At 55.6% G+C, this 15,878-nt stretch overlaps 2 protein-coding genes across 3 annotated transcripts; one reads left to right on the top strand and one right to left on the bottom strand.

Annotated features, from left to right (window-relative positions):
- Nucleotides 1–120: 120 nt before the first annotated feature.
- LOC105476655 (tumor protein p53 inducible protein 13) lies at nucleotides 121–5,636 on the bottom strand. 2 transcript variants are annotated; one of them, XM_011732805.3, is made up of 8 exons: nucleotides 5,547–5,636; nucleotides 5,154–5,332; nucleotides 4,559–4,627; nucleotides 4,251–4,292; nucleotides 1,558–1,686; nucleotides 1,225–1,425; nucleotides 585–1,140; nucleotides 121–474 (listed from the first exon to the last, which is right to left on the bottom strand). In XM_011732805.3, the coding sequence occupies exons 3-8, from the start codon at nucleotides 4,622–4,624 to the stop codon at nucleotides 362–364; spliced, it is 1,107 nt and encodes a 368-aa protein (XP_011731107.2). In that variant the 5' UTR covers nucleotides 4,625–4,627; nucleotides 5,154–5,332; nucleotides 5,547–5,636; the 3' UTR covers nucleotides 121–361. The 2 variants fall into 2 exon arrangements, with proteins under 2 accessions (XP_011731107.2, XP_011731091.2); XM_011732789.3 differs by lacking the exons at nucleotides 5,154–5,332; nucleotides 5,547–5,636 and adding an exon at nucleotides 4,814–4,963.
- Nucleotides 5,637–6,663: 1,027 nt separating this feature from the next.
- On the top strand, nucleotides 6,664–14,917 carry LOC105476676 (abhydrolase domain containing 15). The gene is made up of 2 exons (XM_011732818.3): nucleotides 6,664–7,556; nucleotides 11,210–14,917. The coding sequence occupies exons 1-2, from the start codon at nucleotides 6,679–6,681 to the stop codon at nucleotides 11,733–11,735; spliced, it is 1,404 nt and encodes a 467-aa protein (XP_011731120.3). The 5' UTR covers nucleotides 6,664–6,678; the 3' UTR covers nucleotides 11,736–14,917.
- The last annotated feature ends 961 nt before the right edge of the window (nucleotides 14,918–15,878 follow it).

The following is a 15,878-nucleotide window of genomic DNA, read 5'->3' as shown; positions in this document are numbered from 1 at the left end:
GGACGGGCTGGTGGTGGCCAATCTGATTGGTAAACGCCTGCCTCAAAAAATATCACCTTCATGGCCTAGGACTAGGGTCCGGGTGGGAGTGTCTCTGTGCGGCAGATGCACAAGCTCAACTTCAGAGTCTACTAAAAATAATTTAATTAGAAACGGAGTTTTGGCAAGGGAGGCAGAAGCGGCTCCTTTTCTCCCCTTGGCCGCCCACTCAGCAATCAACAAAGAGGAAAACCCCCGCGGTGCTCCGTCAGGGCCGTGCCACCGCCACCAGGGGGCGCCCCGCGCGCGGTCCACGTGGCATAGGTCCACGTGGCAGAGGTGCGGGGAAGAGCCGCATGCCACAGTGGCAGGTCCTAGGCCATCACTCCGAGCTCTCGCCTTCCGGGCCGCTGTCCGGCGTGGGCGGAAGGAGGGGTCTCCGGCGGGAGCGCTTGACCCGGCGCGAGGGCTGCAGCAGCCTCCGCTTCAGCACAGCTGTGGGCCAGGCGCCGAGCAGTCAAGGGCGGGAGGGCAGGGAAGCCATGGGGGGCGGCGGGCCGGGGCCACGCAAGGTGGGGTGGGGGCCTCGGGTGGGAACTCCTCACCAGCCACTGTGTCCTGGCTGTCCGCTGTGGGCCCCCAATAGATGCTCTCCCCGCGTCGGAAGTTTCTGTGCAGCCGTGTGCAGAGCGTGGCCAGGGTGAGCAGCACCAGCAGGAAGGTTAGGGCCATGGCAGCCCAGGCGGCCTCTTCAGTGCGTGGGGTGGGGCCGCGGGCTGCCCGTGGAGGCGCTGCTGCGCGAGGGGCCGGGGAAGCCTGACTTGAACAGACACAGCCCCCAGGGCTGCCTTGCCCGTTGAGCACCTGAGCCTCTGTCCTGGAGCTGGCATTGCCTCCAGGCGCCCCGGGCAGGAAGGAGACAGTGGGCACAGATGGGGCATTACTCTCCCTACCAGGGATTCCCACCATGGGCTGCCTGGCCTTCAAGCTCCCTGAGGAAGCAGAGGGAAACCTCAGGGCTGAGCGAGTGGGCTGGGGACCAAGGGCAGCCCGCAGCCTCCGTCTTTTGGCACCATTGGGAGAGGGCTGCCTGGGCCCTTGAGATGTCACTTCTGTGCCAGGGGGCCGCCAGCTCCGCAGAGCGAAGGCCAGAGCCAGGGCCTAAGGAGAGGGGAGACAGCAATCACCCTGCTGCCCCTCTCAGAGAACCCAAGGACCAACAAGCCTGGGCCCAGCGCCTCTCACCTGCACACACCCTCTCCGGCACAGCCTCCCTCTACCCAGGGTTGGCTCGGTGGGCGCCAGCCCTGAAAGGCTTTCACAGTAGATCCACGCCTTCTTCTTCCTCTCCTTCCTCCTCCGCCTCCTCATCAGCCAGTGGGCAGCCCAGGTTGGCTCTACCCAGGCCATCTCCAGCGCCAGCTCCCATGCAGTCAGCAGCAGGGGCTATGAGAGGAGGTAACTGTTAGAGCTACGAGGAAGGTGGGGGACAAGCAAGAGAAAACCCTTGAATTTTTCTTTCCCTGCACACAGGGCCTTTTGCCAGGGCCAGGCAAGCACCTTTCATCAGCTACATACCCGATCCTGCGTGAGGCTGGAGTCAGGGGCGAGGGAGGGGTTAGCCATACAAGCATAGGCCAAGAGGGCAAGCTGGAACTTCAGCCAGGGGTGGGCACAGGGGTGGTAGAGGAAGGTGACATCCTCAGCCTGGAGGAAAGGCACACAGACATCAAAGCAGGCCCAGAGCCCTCCCAGAGAATCTCAAGTTCTCCCATCCAGGGGGCCAGTTTAAAGGTACTCCCATAAGCTGGATGGCTCTTCTGCCTTCAGGGTCCAGGAAAGGACAAAGGGCCCTGGGTATTGGCAGGTACCCGCTCTTGCCTCTGAGTGTTCCTTTCACCCTTCCTTTCCATCAAGTGCCACCCTTCAAAGCTCACAGCATGCCTGGATAATCCTGCCAGACTCAGACCACACTCGAGCTATATTTCCCTGCAGGTGTAACAATGGCTCTACACGTTCACAATCCAAGCCATAAGCATCCCCCAAATGAAGACCATCAATCCGATCTATACAATCTCCCAAGAGCATCCAGATACAGAGCAGGCAGGCAGCAGGTGCACAATCTCAGGATGGAAATACTCCATCAATCATTCATTACTCTTTGATTGAGTTGACTTGGTGCTCAGTGCTGTGCTAGATGCTGTAGGAGATGCCAAAGAACTCCTGGACTCTGCTTGCAAGGAATGTATAAGAAACTCTGGGAGGCCGGGCGCGGTGGCTCAAGCCTGTAATCCCAGCACTTTGGGAGGCCCAGACGGGCGGATCACGTGGTCAGGAGATCGAGACCATCCTGGCTAACACGGTGAAACCCCATCTCTACTAAAAATACAAAAAATTAGCCGGGTGTAGTGGCGGACGCCTGTAGTCCCAGCTACTCAGGAGGCTGAGGCGGGAGAATGGCGTGAACCCGGGAGGCGGAGCTTGCAGTGAGCCGAGATTGCGCCACTGCACTCCAGCCTGGGCGACAGAGCGAGATACTGTCTCAAAAAAAAAAAGAAACTCAGGGAAACAACTAATGCAAATAAAAGAGCAAACCAATAAAACTTAGTGATTAGTTGCTAAATTATCAGAGATAAATTCAGAGGAGGAGGGGAGGAATAAAGGCTGATGCCATCAGGCAGTGTCTCAGGGGGAGCTGACTCCTGCTGGGGCTGGGAAGAGGGATGGGAGAGTATGACAGGAGGGGAGGGAGCTGCACTCTCTGATTCAGGATAGGTCAGGTGTGGAGGAGAATAAACAGGAGCAAAGGGGCTGTGCTGGGGGCGAGGCTGGAACTCATTTCTGTGGCAAACAGCCTGACACAACTGGAGAGGAACCAAGGATGTGGAGAGGTCAGACGAAGCTTACTTAAGTAAGGCCTGAAAAGCCAGGCCAGAGAGTACGGCCACGATAAGGTGGGAAATAAGGAGCCATTGACAGTTTGTGAACAGAGGAATGACTTCATGAAAGGGTGTTTGAGGAAAGGAATCTGGTAGGTGGCAAAGTGAGGCAATGACTCTTGGCCTGGAGCTATTACAGAGAATTTTTTTTTTTTTTTTTTTTTTTTTTTTTTTTTTTGAGACAGTCTCGCTCTGTCAGCCAGGCTGGAGTACAGTGGCACGGTCTCGGCTCACTGCAACCTCTGCCTCCCCGGCTCAAGCAATTCTCCTGCCGCAGCCTCCCGAGTAGCTGGGATTACAGGGGTGCGCCACCACGCCTGGCTAATTTTTGTATTTTTAGTAGAGATGGGGTTTCACCATGTTGGCCAAGCTGGTCTTGAACTCCTGACCTCAAGTAATCCACCTGCCTCAGGCTCCCAAAGTGCTGGGATTACAGGCATGAGGCACTGTGCCCGGCCAATTTAAGTTAGGTATTTCAGTCCAGGCATGGTGCCTCACGCCTGTAATCCCAGCACTTTGGGAGGCTGAGGCAGGCAGATCACTTGAGGGCAGGAGCTCAAGACCAGCCTGGACAACATGGTGAAACCTTGTCTCTACTAAAAATACAAAATTAGCTGAGGTAGGTGTCACACGCCTGTAATCCCAGCTGCTCGGGAGGCTGTAGCATGAGAATTGCTTGAACCTGGAGGCAGAGGTTGCAGTAAGTGCCACTGCACTCCAGCCTGGGCGACAGAGTGAGACTCCATTTCAAATAATAATAATAAATAATAATAATAAGTATTTCAAAGGAAAAATCAGAGGAGCTGGCAATGAAGATGGAGAGGCTGCCACGGAAGCTGAGCCTGCAGTGTGGAGCCTGGGAACCAGAGGCACACTCCTTCCACTTTGCAGCTCTGTACTGTCCCCGGTGCTGGCACACACCCTCCCTCGCTGCTCACAGGTAGAGACAAAATTCCTACCCTCTCCTACAGAAAACTAGGGCTCACAAAGTCAGGAGACTTCCCGCTGTCCCCTCAGGGAGCTGGAGCCTGGGCTTTTTCCAGCTACTCTCAGAGACAGTTCCACTCACAGCCACTTGTCCACAGAGCCAGCTACCCAACAGCATCCTGACACAGTACTGCAGATGACAGGCCTATGGCTCACTGTCTTTGAGCCATCCGTCCTGGGGCTGATCTGTCCTGGGCTTGGAGGTGGGGTGGAGAACTAGAGCCCTGCCTCTGCCTGAGGGAAGTGGTAAGGAATGGGGCCGATCAGCAGAAAAGGTGGGGAAGCCTGCTAGGAGCTCCTGTCTCCAGGCGTGGACACCAAGGGTGGGCCCCTGCTTGTACTCACCCGTCCTGGGCTCACTCGTGTGTAGGTCACTCTTGGTGACACCTATACATGGGGAAAGAACAGAGCTTAGGGCAGCTGGGGGACTCCGTGTGTGTGTGTGTGTGTGTGTGTGTGTGTGTGTGTGTGTGTGTGTGGTGGGGAGGGGACGGCAGGCCCCAAGTGCCAGGCTGGGATGGAGAATTGGCTACTGAGGACGGAGGAACGGGCAGAGGTCCCCAGATGGTGACTGTGGAGGGTGCGGAGAGAACTGAGCGGGACTGGGCTAGCCTTTCACACCCCTCTCTCCCTGGGCCCTCCAGGGCTCCTACCTGCGGGGGCAGAGGCCACAGGCCCTCGGGACAATGGGCTCCCGCCGCCTCCGCCGGCCCAGCCATCACCTGTGAGTCCAAAGCGCAGAGCTGGGGCACTGGACACGACGAGGCCCTGCCCTCTCCCTCCCCAGGCCCAGACCGCCAGCGAAGAACTCCGCGTCCCCCTCGGCGCGCCACTCCTTCCAGGACGAACTTTTGGCAAAGCGCTTTGAGCTCCCGGGCCGAGGCCTTCCCAGGAGCGGGTCACCTTACCTCGCTGGGACCCAGGAGCCTCGCAAGGGCTGCCAAGAGAAGCAGTTGGGGCGAAGGCGGAGGAGGCGCCATCCCAGGAGGCCCCAGGCCCGGCCCGCCGCCCTGCCAGCGAGAGAACGCGCGTCCCGCCCCTCCAGCCCCAACGCCGCCCGCGCGTCCGTAGGCCCTGGGCTCGCGCGCGCCCCTCCCCTAACAGTGGGCCCCCGGTCTCGCCCCGCCCCAATGCCCGCCCACAGCAGTGGAGCGTGCGCGCACGCGTCCTAAACCTGAAGCCGGAAAAGTTAAGTGTATGACCCGGGTCAGCGCGTAAGTCTCAGCAGGGCAGGCAGGGGCTCCTTGCCTCGTCCGGGGATTCGTCTCAGCGCGTCCCTGCAGCCTGCAGAACACAGCTGCAGCGCCCGTATGGGATCGTGGAGCGGGGTGTAGGGCCGGAAATGGGATCCCTGTGGACCCGGTGGCCCAGGCCAGGGAGACGGGTACACTCCTCTGGCAAACCCGCTTCAGATTTGTCGGTGTGACCTGCAACAAGAGGGGCAGAATCATTAAAGCAGGAGGAACTGCTGAAGGGAGAGGGTCCCACCTCTGGAACTTCGCCGTCGGCCCACCCCACTCCCGCCCTCGCAAATAGGGTCCGAACCCGGAGGAACCTCTGGGGTGTCTCCGCTCCCCAAACTCTCCAGACCCAGAAGCCCCGGGAGGCCGGAGCCGGCCGAGAGGCTACTGTGTTCCCCACCTCCGCCGTCGCCCAGCGGTGGCGGGCGCGCGTCCAGAAAGAGATTGGTCGCCGCGGGATGGGGAAGCTACAGGCCTCACCCCCAGGAGGTGCGCTGGCCGGCCCGCCCCGCGGCGGGGCGCTGGTTCTGGTTCCCTCTTCAGGATTTGGGGGGAAAACGTGGGTAGAGAGCGAGGGGTCGAGATGCCCATCCCAAAGTTTGGAAACAGCGAGAACGTGTTATTTCCTTGGTCTTCCATGCACCCCGGTTTACGAGGCGTTCCTTGTAGGTCGGACGGGCATCCCTGTCGCAGGGCGCCTGAGTGTGTCCTTTTCTCCGACTGACTCTCGGAGGCGTGGGGCTGCTCCTTCTGGGAAAGCCCCTCCCGGGCTGAAGATTTCCTTTACGTGGAGCCCCGAGCTCTCCGGGACGGGGGCCAGGAGTCCGCGGGGCCCGCACTGATGCAGGCAGGGAAGCAGCAGCCTCCCGCCAGCGGCTCGGACGCCGCGCCCGCCCTCGCTGGCCCGGTGCGGGATCCCGCCCAGCCAAGTTATTGCGGGGCTGCGTGGCTGGGCTGGGGAGAGCGGGGCCGGTTGAGGGCAGAGCGCGCAGCCGCCGCCCCACGGGGGCCCGGGAGCCGGCGCCCGGAGCTGCGACTTACTCACCTCTCCCTTCTGCTTCTCTTCATCGGCCTCTGAGGGCGCAGCGCACAGGGTCTGGCAGAAGACCCTGATGGCAGTCGGGTCCCCAGGCCTCGGCCTCCAGTCCTCCCACGTTTCTATGGCCAACACCGCTCTCCCCGGCTCGTGCCCTCCCCACTCCCTTCAGGCTGCCGGCGCGCCCTCCCTCCCTGGTGGCAGCGGCTCCTCTCACCCTCTGCTCCCACTTGTTGCAATTGCTGTACAAAGGGCCCGGGCAGAGGTGGGGGCCGGGCGAGGGCAGCCGGGCCCGAACTGGCTGCCTCTGCCGGGCCACGGCCAATCCAGAGCGCGCCCGCGCGGGAGGGCCCTGGGCAGCCGCCGCCGGCGGGTGGAGCCGCGGGCAAAGCGCGGAGCTCGTGGAGTAGACGGCCCTGCCGCCCGCCGCCCGCCGCCCGCCGCCCGCCGCCCGCCGCCCGCCGCCCGCCGCCCGCCGGGGCTCTCTGGCTTCGCCATGCCGCCGTGGGGCGCCGCCCTCGCGCTCATCTTGGCCGTGCTCGCCCTGCTCCGCCTGCTCAGCCCGCGGCTCCGGGGACCCTGGGGGCGCGCCGTCGGAGAGGGGACCCTGCCGGGGGCCCAAGACCGAGACGACGAGGAGGCGGACGGCGGAGCCCCCGGGGACCAGTTCAGCGACAGGAGCGAGCCACTGCCGGGCGGGTGCAGCCTTGTCTGCAAGCCGTCGGCCCTGGCCCAGTGCCTGCTGCGCGCGCTGCGGCGCTCGGCGGCGCTGGAGCCCGGCCCGCGCTCCTGGCTCTCCGGGCCCCACCTGCAGACCCTCTGCCACTTCGTCCTGCCCGTGGCGCCTGGGCCTGAGCTGGCCCGGGAGTACCTGCAGTTGGCGGACGATGGGCTGGTGGCCCTGGACTGGGTGGTGGGACCTTGTGTTAGGGGCCGCCGGATCACCAGCGCCGGGGGCCTTCCTGCGGTGCTTCTGGTGATCCCCAATGCGTGGGGTCGCCTCACCCGCAACGTGCTGGGCCTCTGCTTGCTCGCCCTGGAGCGCGGCTACTACCCGGTCATCTTCCATCGTCGCGGCCACCACGGCTGCCCACTGGTCAGCCCCCGGCTGCAGCCTTTCGGGGACCCGTCCGACCTCAAGGAGGCGGTCACATACATCCGCTTCCGACACCCGGCGGCGCCGCTGTTCGCGGTGAGTGAAGGCTCGGGCTCGGGGCTGCTACTGTCCTACCTGGGCGAGTGCGGCTCCTCCAGCTACGTGACAGGCGCTGCCTGCATCTCACCCGTGCTGCGCTGCCGCGAGTGGTTCGAGACTGGCCTACCCTGGCCCTACGAGCGGGGCTTTCTGATCCACCAGAAGATCGCCCTCAGCAGGTGGGTAACGGAGGCCGCAGACCAGAATGGAAGGAATAGAGGGCCTGAGCTGGCTAAGAAACAGAAACAGCTATGCATAGCATTGGAACAAACAGGCGTGGGCTAGTTTGGGCAAAGTTCTCTGAACGCATCTTCCAAAGCCTTCCAAATCCTGTAATCTAGACAGAACTAGGGAAGCGGGTTTAAAGGTCATCGGTATTACTGTGCTAGAGCAGGGACTCCTGCCCCGGCTCCTTGCCTCATCTCAGCACCCCCGGCTGTATCCTAGCAATTTGAGCACCTGGCCCACGACAGCAGAGATACCTGACATTTACCACTTAGCCTGCAGCTTGACAACTCAGCAAAGAGCACTCCGGAAGCCACTGCAAACGATTATCTGCCCAGAATGTTTACTTACAGTCTCTAAGCCTGGAGGTGACAAGAATCAGAAATATGGTAGCATTTGAGGCCAGGTGCAGTGGCTCCCGCCTTAATACCAGCACTTTGAGAGGCCAAGGCAGGAGGATCACTTGAGCCCAAGAGTTTGAGACTAACTTGGGCAACATAGGGAAACCAGTCTCTACAAAAATTTCTTTTTTTGATTAGCTGGGTGTGGTGGCATGCATCTGTGGTCCCAGCTACTCAGGAGGTGGAGATGGGAGGATCACCCAAGCCCAGAAGTTCGAGGCTGCAGAGAGCCTTGGTCAGGCCACAACACTCCAGCCTGGGTGACAGAGCTACACCCTGTCTCAAAAATATATATATATATGTATATACACACACAGACACACACACACACACACACACACACAGACATTTATTAAAATTATTTATTTTATTTATTTATTTATTTTGAGACAGAGTCTCACTCTGTCACCCAGGCTGAAGTGTAGTGACATGATCTAGGCTCACTGTATCCTCCGCCTTCTGGGTGCAAGCTATTCTCCTGCCTTAGCCTCCCAAGTACCTGGGGACTACAGGCGTGCACCACCAAGCCCAGCTAATTTTTAATATATATTTTGGTAGAGGTGGGGTTTCTCCACGTTGGCCAGGCTGGTCTGGAACCCCTAACCTCAAGTGATCCGCCTGCCCCAGCTTTCAAAGTGCCAGGATTACAGGTGTGAGCCACCGTGCCCAGCTCTTTGTTTGTTTGTTTTTTGAGGCAAGATCTTACTCTGTCACCCAGGCTGGAGTGCAGTGGCGGGATCACCACTCATTGCAGCCTTGAGTTCCTGGACTCAGGTGACATTCCCAGCCTGCACTCTGGCTTTCTTAGGAGAGGGCAGAATGAGGTCGAAGTCATTATGGCAACAGTGTGGTGTAGCAGAAAGACTTGGGGTGTGGGGGTCAGACCCCCACCTCAGCTTCCCGAGTAGCTAAGACTACAGGCACATGCCACCATGCTCGGTTAATTTTTGTATTTTTTGTAAAGATGGGATTGTGCCATGTTGTCCAGGTTGGTCTTGAATGTCTGGACTCAGGGAATCCACCTGCCTTGGCCTCCCAAAGTGCTGGGATTACAGGTGTGAGCCACTGTGCCTGGTCAGAGATGAACATCTAATTTCAACTGAGGCTGGATTGAGCTACTCAAAAGACGGAGCTGCCCATCCTGGCCTCCTTGTCAGAATGCCAAACCCTCTCCAGGGGGCTAGAAACAGCATAGATGTTCTCTGTTACCCAAAGCAGTTGCTCTGAGGCCCCCATTTAGGAATCCACCCAGTAAATTACAGACTCAATTGCTTCCTCTGCCAGGCAGCACACTCTGTAGGAATATCTACCCCAGTTATACCTGATCAACATCACACTCATGTGACATTACCAGGACAGGATGTTAGTTTAAAAAAACAAAAATAGGCCCCGCGCGGTGGCTCAAGCCTGTAATCCCAGCACTTTGGGAGGCCGAGACGGGCGGATCACGAGGTCAGAAGATCGAGACCATCCTGGCTAACACGGTGAAACCCCGTCTCTACTAAAAAATACAAAAAAAACCTAGCCGGGCGAGCTGGCGGGCACCTGTAGTCCCAGTTACTCGGGAGGCTGAGGCAGGAGAATGGCGTGAACCCGGGAGGCGGAGCTTGCAGTGAGCGGAGATCGCGCCACTCCACTCCAGCCTGGGCGACAGAGAAAGACTCCGTCTCAAAAAAAATAAATAGGCCGGGCGAGGTGGCTCAAGCCTGTAATCCCAGCACTTTGGGAGGCCGAGGCGGGCGGATCACAAGGTCAGGAGATCGAGACCACAGTGAAACCCCGTCTCTACTAAAAATACAAAAACTTAGCCGGGCGCGGTGGCGGGCGCCTGTAGTCCTAGCTACTCAGGAGGCTGAGGCAGGAGAATGGCGTGAACCCAGGAGGCGGAGCTTGCAGTGAGCCGAGATCGCGCCACTGCACTCCAGCCTGGGCAACAGCGTGAGACTCCGTCTCAAAAAAAAAAAATAAAATAAAATAAATAAATAAATAAATAAATAAATTAAATAAAATAAAAAAATAAAAACAATGAATGCAACCTAAAGTCAAATATGAATGATTAGCAGACGTGTCACCTGCTGGTTTGGATACTCTGAGCCAACAAGTTCTTCTAGGAGCAGTTCAGGAGGTTACAGTTCATAGCAAGTTCTCTACAGAGGGCCAGAATTTGCGGTTAGGAGGAGAACTGTCAGCAGCTGTGAAGTCAAATGCTGCCCCTAGGGCACATCGGCAGGTGCAGTGATGCTGTGAATGACAGGCCTAGTGGGCACCGTCTTCACATAAGAAGGAGGGAGGAGGAACCCATTGTTGTGCTGAGAAATGCCCACCCATGTGGCTGGATCTTCCCACTTCCCTAGAGAAGACAGACACCTGCATTTTATGTGAAATCTTCTAATTTTATTACTTTATTTATTTATTTATTTATTGAGACAGAGTCTCACTGTCACCAGGCTGGAATGCAGTGGCATGATCTTGGCTCACTGCAACCTCTGCCTCCCGGGTTCAAGCGATTCTCCTGCCTCAGCCACCCGAGTACCTGGGACTACAGGTGTGCACCACCACACCCAGCTAATTTTTGTATTTTTAGTAGAGCTGGGGTTTCACCATGTTGGCCAGGATGGTCTCGATCTCTTGACATTGTGATCCACCCACCTCAGCCTCCCAAAGTACTGGAATTGCAGGCGTGAGCCACCGTGCCTGGCTGATTTTATTATTTTATTTTATTTTATTTTATTTTATTTTGTTTATTTTTTTAAACAGGGTCTGTGTCACCCAGCCTGGAATGCAATGGTACAGTCATAGCTCACTGCAGCCTTGACCTCCCAGGCTCAAGTAGTCCTCCCACCTCAGCCTCCTGAGTAGCTGGGACCATAGGCTTGAGCCACCATAACAGGCTTTTTTTTTCTTTTTTTTTAGAGATGGGTTTTCGCCATGTTGCCCAGGCTGTTCTCAAACTCCTGGACTCAAGCAATCCACCCACCTTGGCCTCCCAAAGTGCTTGGATTACAGGTGTGAGCCACCGCAACCAGCCTCATCTGGTTTTAAATGATGGCCATGAAATGAAATTTTTTCAAAGCCCTAAATGGCCAAAGAAAGCTTCTGTGGCCAGATCTGGAATGCGTGCTGTCTCTCTATCTCATCTGCTGTCACCTGATGTTCTCATTCTTCCCTCTCTTTCCCACCTTCCCCACCCAACAACTCGCTGCCAGGTATGCCACAGCCCTGGAGGACACTGTGGACACCAGCAGACTGTTCAGGAGCCGTTCCCTTCGAGAGTTTGAGGAGGCTCTCTTCTGCCACACCAAAAGCTTCCCCATCAGCTGGGATACCTACTGGGACCGCAACGACCCCCTCCGGGATGTGGACGAGGCAGCCGTGCCTGTGCTATGTATCTGCAGTGCTGACGACCCCGTGTGTGGACCCCCAGACCACACTCTGACCACTGAACTCTTCCACAGCAACCCCTACTTCTTCCTCCTGCTCAGCCGCCACGGAGGCCACTGTGGCTTCCTGCGCCAGGAGCCCTTGCCAGCCTGGAGCCACGAGGTCATCCTGGAGTCCTTCCGGGCCTTGATTGAGTTCTTCCGAATGGAGGAGAGGATGAAAGGGCTGAGCAGGCACAGAGCTTCCTTCCTTGGGGGCCGTCGTCGCGGGGGAGCCTTGCAGAGGCGAGAGGTCGCTTCCTCTTCCAACCTGGAGGAGATCTTTAGCTGGAAGCGATCATACACAAGATGAGAGACCTGGCCCAAGAAACCCCAAGTCCTGCAAAGAAAAACAGAGCTGGGCAAGGGAGAGTCCTGGAAAGATGGGGTGGACTGAACGGAGGGAGCTCCGGCTCTGTGCTCCTCATTCAGTCCCTCTCTCTTAAACTGGTGCCTTGAAGGAGATGGAATGCCCTGCGAGCCTGCGCTCACTTCATCCTCAGCAGATCTCCTGCCTGGCCTCTGCTCAGCATATCCCTACTCATTCGGTCAGCAGCGGAGTGTTCCAGTCACTGTCTCCTATCACTGACATCACAAGCCAAAGGATGGCACTTTTTCAACCCATGGACACAGGAGAAAGTGCCCTCTTACTGGCAGTGACTAGAGGGATGAGACGTTTGTGTATGTCATAGGGCAGTGACCCCGATTCTCAAGCTGGAGCCACTTGATGTCATTAGGACAGGATGTTTGTGTCTCGGCCCCACTTCCCTCATTTGCTCTGTGGTTGTGGCGCCCTGCTTTGACCGAATGCTCTGGCACCTGCGGCAGCAGGCTTGTGTGTGAGAAGGGCGGCAGAGGCAGTGGGGCTGGCTGGTGAGGGCCCAGCAGTTAGAGAATGTGAATGTCCATCTCAAGGAATGTGAAGGTCCAGTCTCTCAGAGGAGCTCTGCAAGTCCCAGCTGGGAATGGGGCTGACCTGGCCCCCAAGCCTCACTGAAGAGATCCCAAGGGTATTTTACAAATAGGAAGCGCTCTCATGCAGGGTCTGAGGGCTTTGCTAGACCATGATTCAAGGAGTCAGAATCTTGGCTACCCTACATGCTCCCTCTGGCACCATTTCAGGGGATTACTCCAGAGAGCTGCAGCCAGAGCTGTTTATCTCCTGAGATGTGGACTTTCTCTAAATCAGGAAAAGTACAAACCTCATAACTTAGGTGTTTTCTAGTTAGTTGCTCCCTTTTCTGATGCTACAGTACTGGCCTCTCCCTTCCCAGAGCCAGGAGACACATCTGGGACCAGAGGAAACAAAAGCACCAAGAGGTTGACTAGAGCTGACCAGTGATTTACAAATATTTCACATTACAATGTTTTGTCTGCTCAGTTATTCAAAAGGCCATCCCTTTAAAGGCAGAAAAGCTTCCTCTTAGATCTGGCCACTCAGCAACTAAGTGGGTATTTGGTTTTATGAAGAATAATGCTGAGGACTAGAGATAGTACATCAGAGATAAGATACAGTATACAAGTTGATCTAAATATTCTGGTTTGGATTAGGCAATTAAAATTTTTTTGGCAACAGGACATATGTTTCCATGTGTTGCTAAGATTCAAAAACTTTACCCTGAAGTTTTATTTTAATCGTCATTGAGAAAGAGGGCTCCTGTTCTGACCTCACAAACAGCAAAGCAGTTGTAAAGAAGAGAGCTGCTTATACCAAAACCCACATCCCAAGACTTGGCATAAAGGTATTCCTGAGGCCATGATTTCAGGTTTGGATAATCTTGCCCCAGCCTTGTTCTTCTAGATCAAATCAGAAGAAACTTTGAAATAACTCCAAGAATCTGCACTGAAATGTAGACAACACTCGATTGTCTAAGGCACATTATCCTGTTGTGAAAAATTATCTCCCTCCTGGCCGGGCGCGGTGGCTCACGGCTGTAATCCCAGCACTTTGGGAGGCCGAGGTGGGTGGATCACAAGGTCAGGAGATCGAGACCATCCTGGCTAACACGGTGAAACCCTATCTCTACTAAAAATACAAAAAATTAGCTGGGCGTGGTGGTGGGCACCTGTAATCCCAGCTACTCAGGAGGCTGAGGCAGGAGAATGGTGTGAACCTGGGAGGCAGAGCTTGCAGTGAGCCGAGATCGCACCACTGCACTCCAGCCTGGGTGACAGAGTGAGACTCCATCTCAAAAAAAAAGAAAAAAAGGGCCAGGCACGGTGGCTCATGCCTGTAATCCCAGCACTTTGGGAGGCCGAGGCAGGTGGATCACGAGGTCAGGAGATCGATACCATCCTGGCTAACACGGTGAAACCCTGTCTCTACTAAAAATGCAAAAAATTAGCCGGGCGTGGCGGTGGGCGCCTGTAGTCCCAGCTACTCAGGAGGCTCAGGCGTGAACCTGGGAGGCGGAGCTTGCAGTGAACCGAGATCACGCCACTGCACTCCAGCCTGGGCAACTGAGTGAGACTCCGTCTCAAAAAAGAAAAAAAACACTTCTTGTTTCTCCTCCTCCACATTCCTCATCTGACTTTCTTTTGCCATTTCTAAGCAGGATAAATAAAAAGGAACTGAAATTACAGAAGCTGTTCTACTGCTTGTGAACAACAGCCTTGGTGTAAGGCTTGGTGAGGGATATTTACTGCCATCTGGCCATCCCCTACCACCAGCTGCCCTCCACATCTGGAACAGTAGGGATTTCAGTTAATTAGGGTCTTGCAGTCCCAGTTGCCCTGCAAAATGGGAAGCAGCCTAGTGGTTTTTAAACCCTAAAGCTTAAAGAGTCCGTAAGGGTGAAAATCTGCATCGTTTCTCTAGAAACTATCCAGATATCGCAGGACTCTGGTTCTTCAGGAGAATAGCTTTTGGATAAATAGGGTTGGTTTTCCTTTCCCTTTTGATAGGAAAAAAAGTTTTCCAGGGAGAGAAATGTATAAACTTTGTAGTTACAGTGTGAAGAATGGCAGAATCAGCCCCAGTTGAGGTTCCATTAATTCCTTTGAACCCTGAACTCCAGTGACCTGAAACCTAAAGTATTCCTCTTCCATGGCTCTTGTGCTAGATGCACCCACTGCATATCCCAAGAACATTCTCTCATTTTCCCATTACTACTTGAAGACTAGGGCTGAAATGCCTGTTTTGTTTGTTTGTTTGTTTGTTTGTTTGTTGTTTTGCTGAGAAAGTGTAGTTTCTGTTCAAGCAGGAAAGTTTGGATAACCCTGTCCTTTAGCCTAATGATTCAAGAATCACACAGGTGAGGCCGGGCGCGGTGGCTCACGCCTGTAATCCCAGCACTTTGGGAGGCCGAGGCGGGCGGATCACAAGGTCAGGAGATCGAGACCATGGTGAAACCCCGTCTCTACTAAAAATACAAAAAATTAGCTGGGCGCGGTTGTGGGCGCCTGTAGTCCCAGCTACTCGGGAGGCTGAGGCAGGAGAATGGCGTGAACCCGGGAGGCGGAGCTTGCAGTGAGCCGAGATCGCGCCACTGCACTCCAGCCTGGGCGACAGAGCCAGACTCCGTCTCAAAAAAAAAAAAAAAAAAAAAAAAAAAGAATCACACAGGTGAATTCTGCTTTGGTAAATAGCTAATTGTGTGAAGCCAGCTGGAGGAGCCCCAGGCACACTGTTCTACGAACGGGTGGCCCTTGAACAAAATGGCAAGTTATGAGTTTGAGGAAGCAAGAAACAAACAACAAAACCAACCAATAGGCGGGGCACAGTGACTCACACCTGCAGTACCAGCACTTTGAGAGACTGAGGTGGGACGATCACTTGAGGCCAAGAGATTGAGACCAGTCTAGCCAACATAGCAAGACCCCATCTCTACAAAAAATTCAATTAGCTAGGCATAATGGTGCACCCTGTAGTCCCAGCCACTTAGGAGACTGAGGTGGTAGCACTGCTTCAGCCCTGGAGGTCGAGACTTCAGTGAGCCCCTCCCAAACATCTAAGAAGTACCACTGAGGTGGACTTTGCAGGTGGTGGGTCTTCAGTGATCTTCAGGCCTCATTATTTGCTTGCCTCCTTTTTGGTGTCCGTTATTTACCAACATCTTCAAATGGTAAGGTTAAAAAATTAATACAAATAAGGAAACGAGCCAGGTGCAGTGGCTCACTGCAAAGTGCAGTAATCCCAGCACTGTGGGAGGCCGAGGCATGCAGATCATTTGAGTCCAGGAGTTCAGGACCAGCCTAGCCAACATGGTGAAACCCCATCTTTACAAAAAATACAAGATTAGCTGGGTGTGGTGGCATATGACTGTGGTCCCAGCTACTTGGGAGATTGAGGTGAGAGAATCGCATGAGCCTGGGAAGCAGAGGCTGCAGTGAACCAAGACTGCGCCACTGCACTCCATCTTGGACAACAAAGCCCTGTCTCAAAATAATAATGAAAATAATAAAACAAAAAGCCAATGACTAAAGGGAGGCATTAATTCAGAAGTGGCAATTGAGT

This window comes from Macaca nemestrina, chromosome 17, assembly GCF_043159975.1.
Source record: "Macaca nemestrina isolate mMacNem1 chromosome 17, mMacNem.hap1, whole genome shotgun sequence".
Classification (NCBI taxonomy): Eukaryota; Metazoa; Chordata; class Mammalia; order Primates; family Cercopithecidae; genus Macaca; species Macaca nemestrina.
The sequence above is the reverse complement of the archived record's forward strand: the minus strand, read 5'-3'. Positions and strand labels throughout refer to the sequence as shown.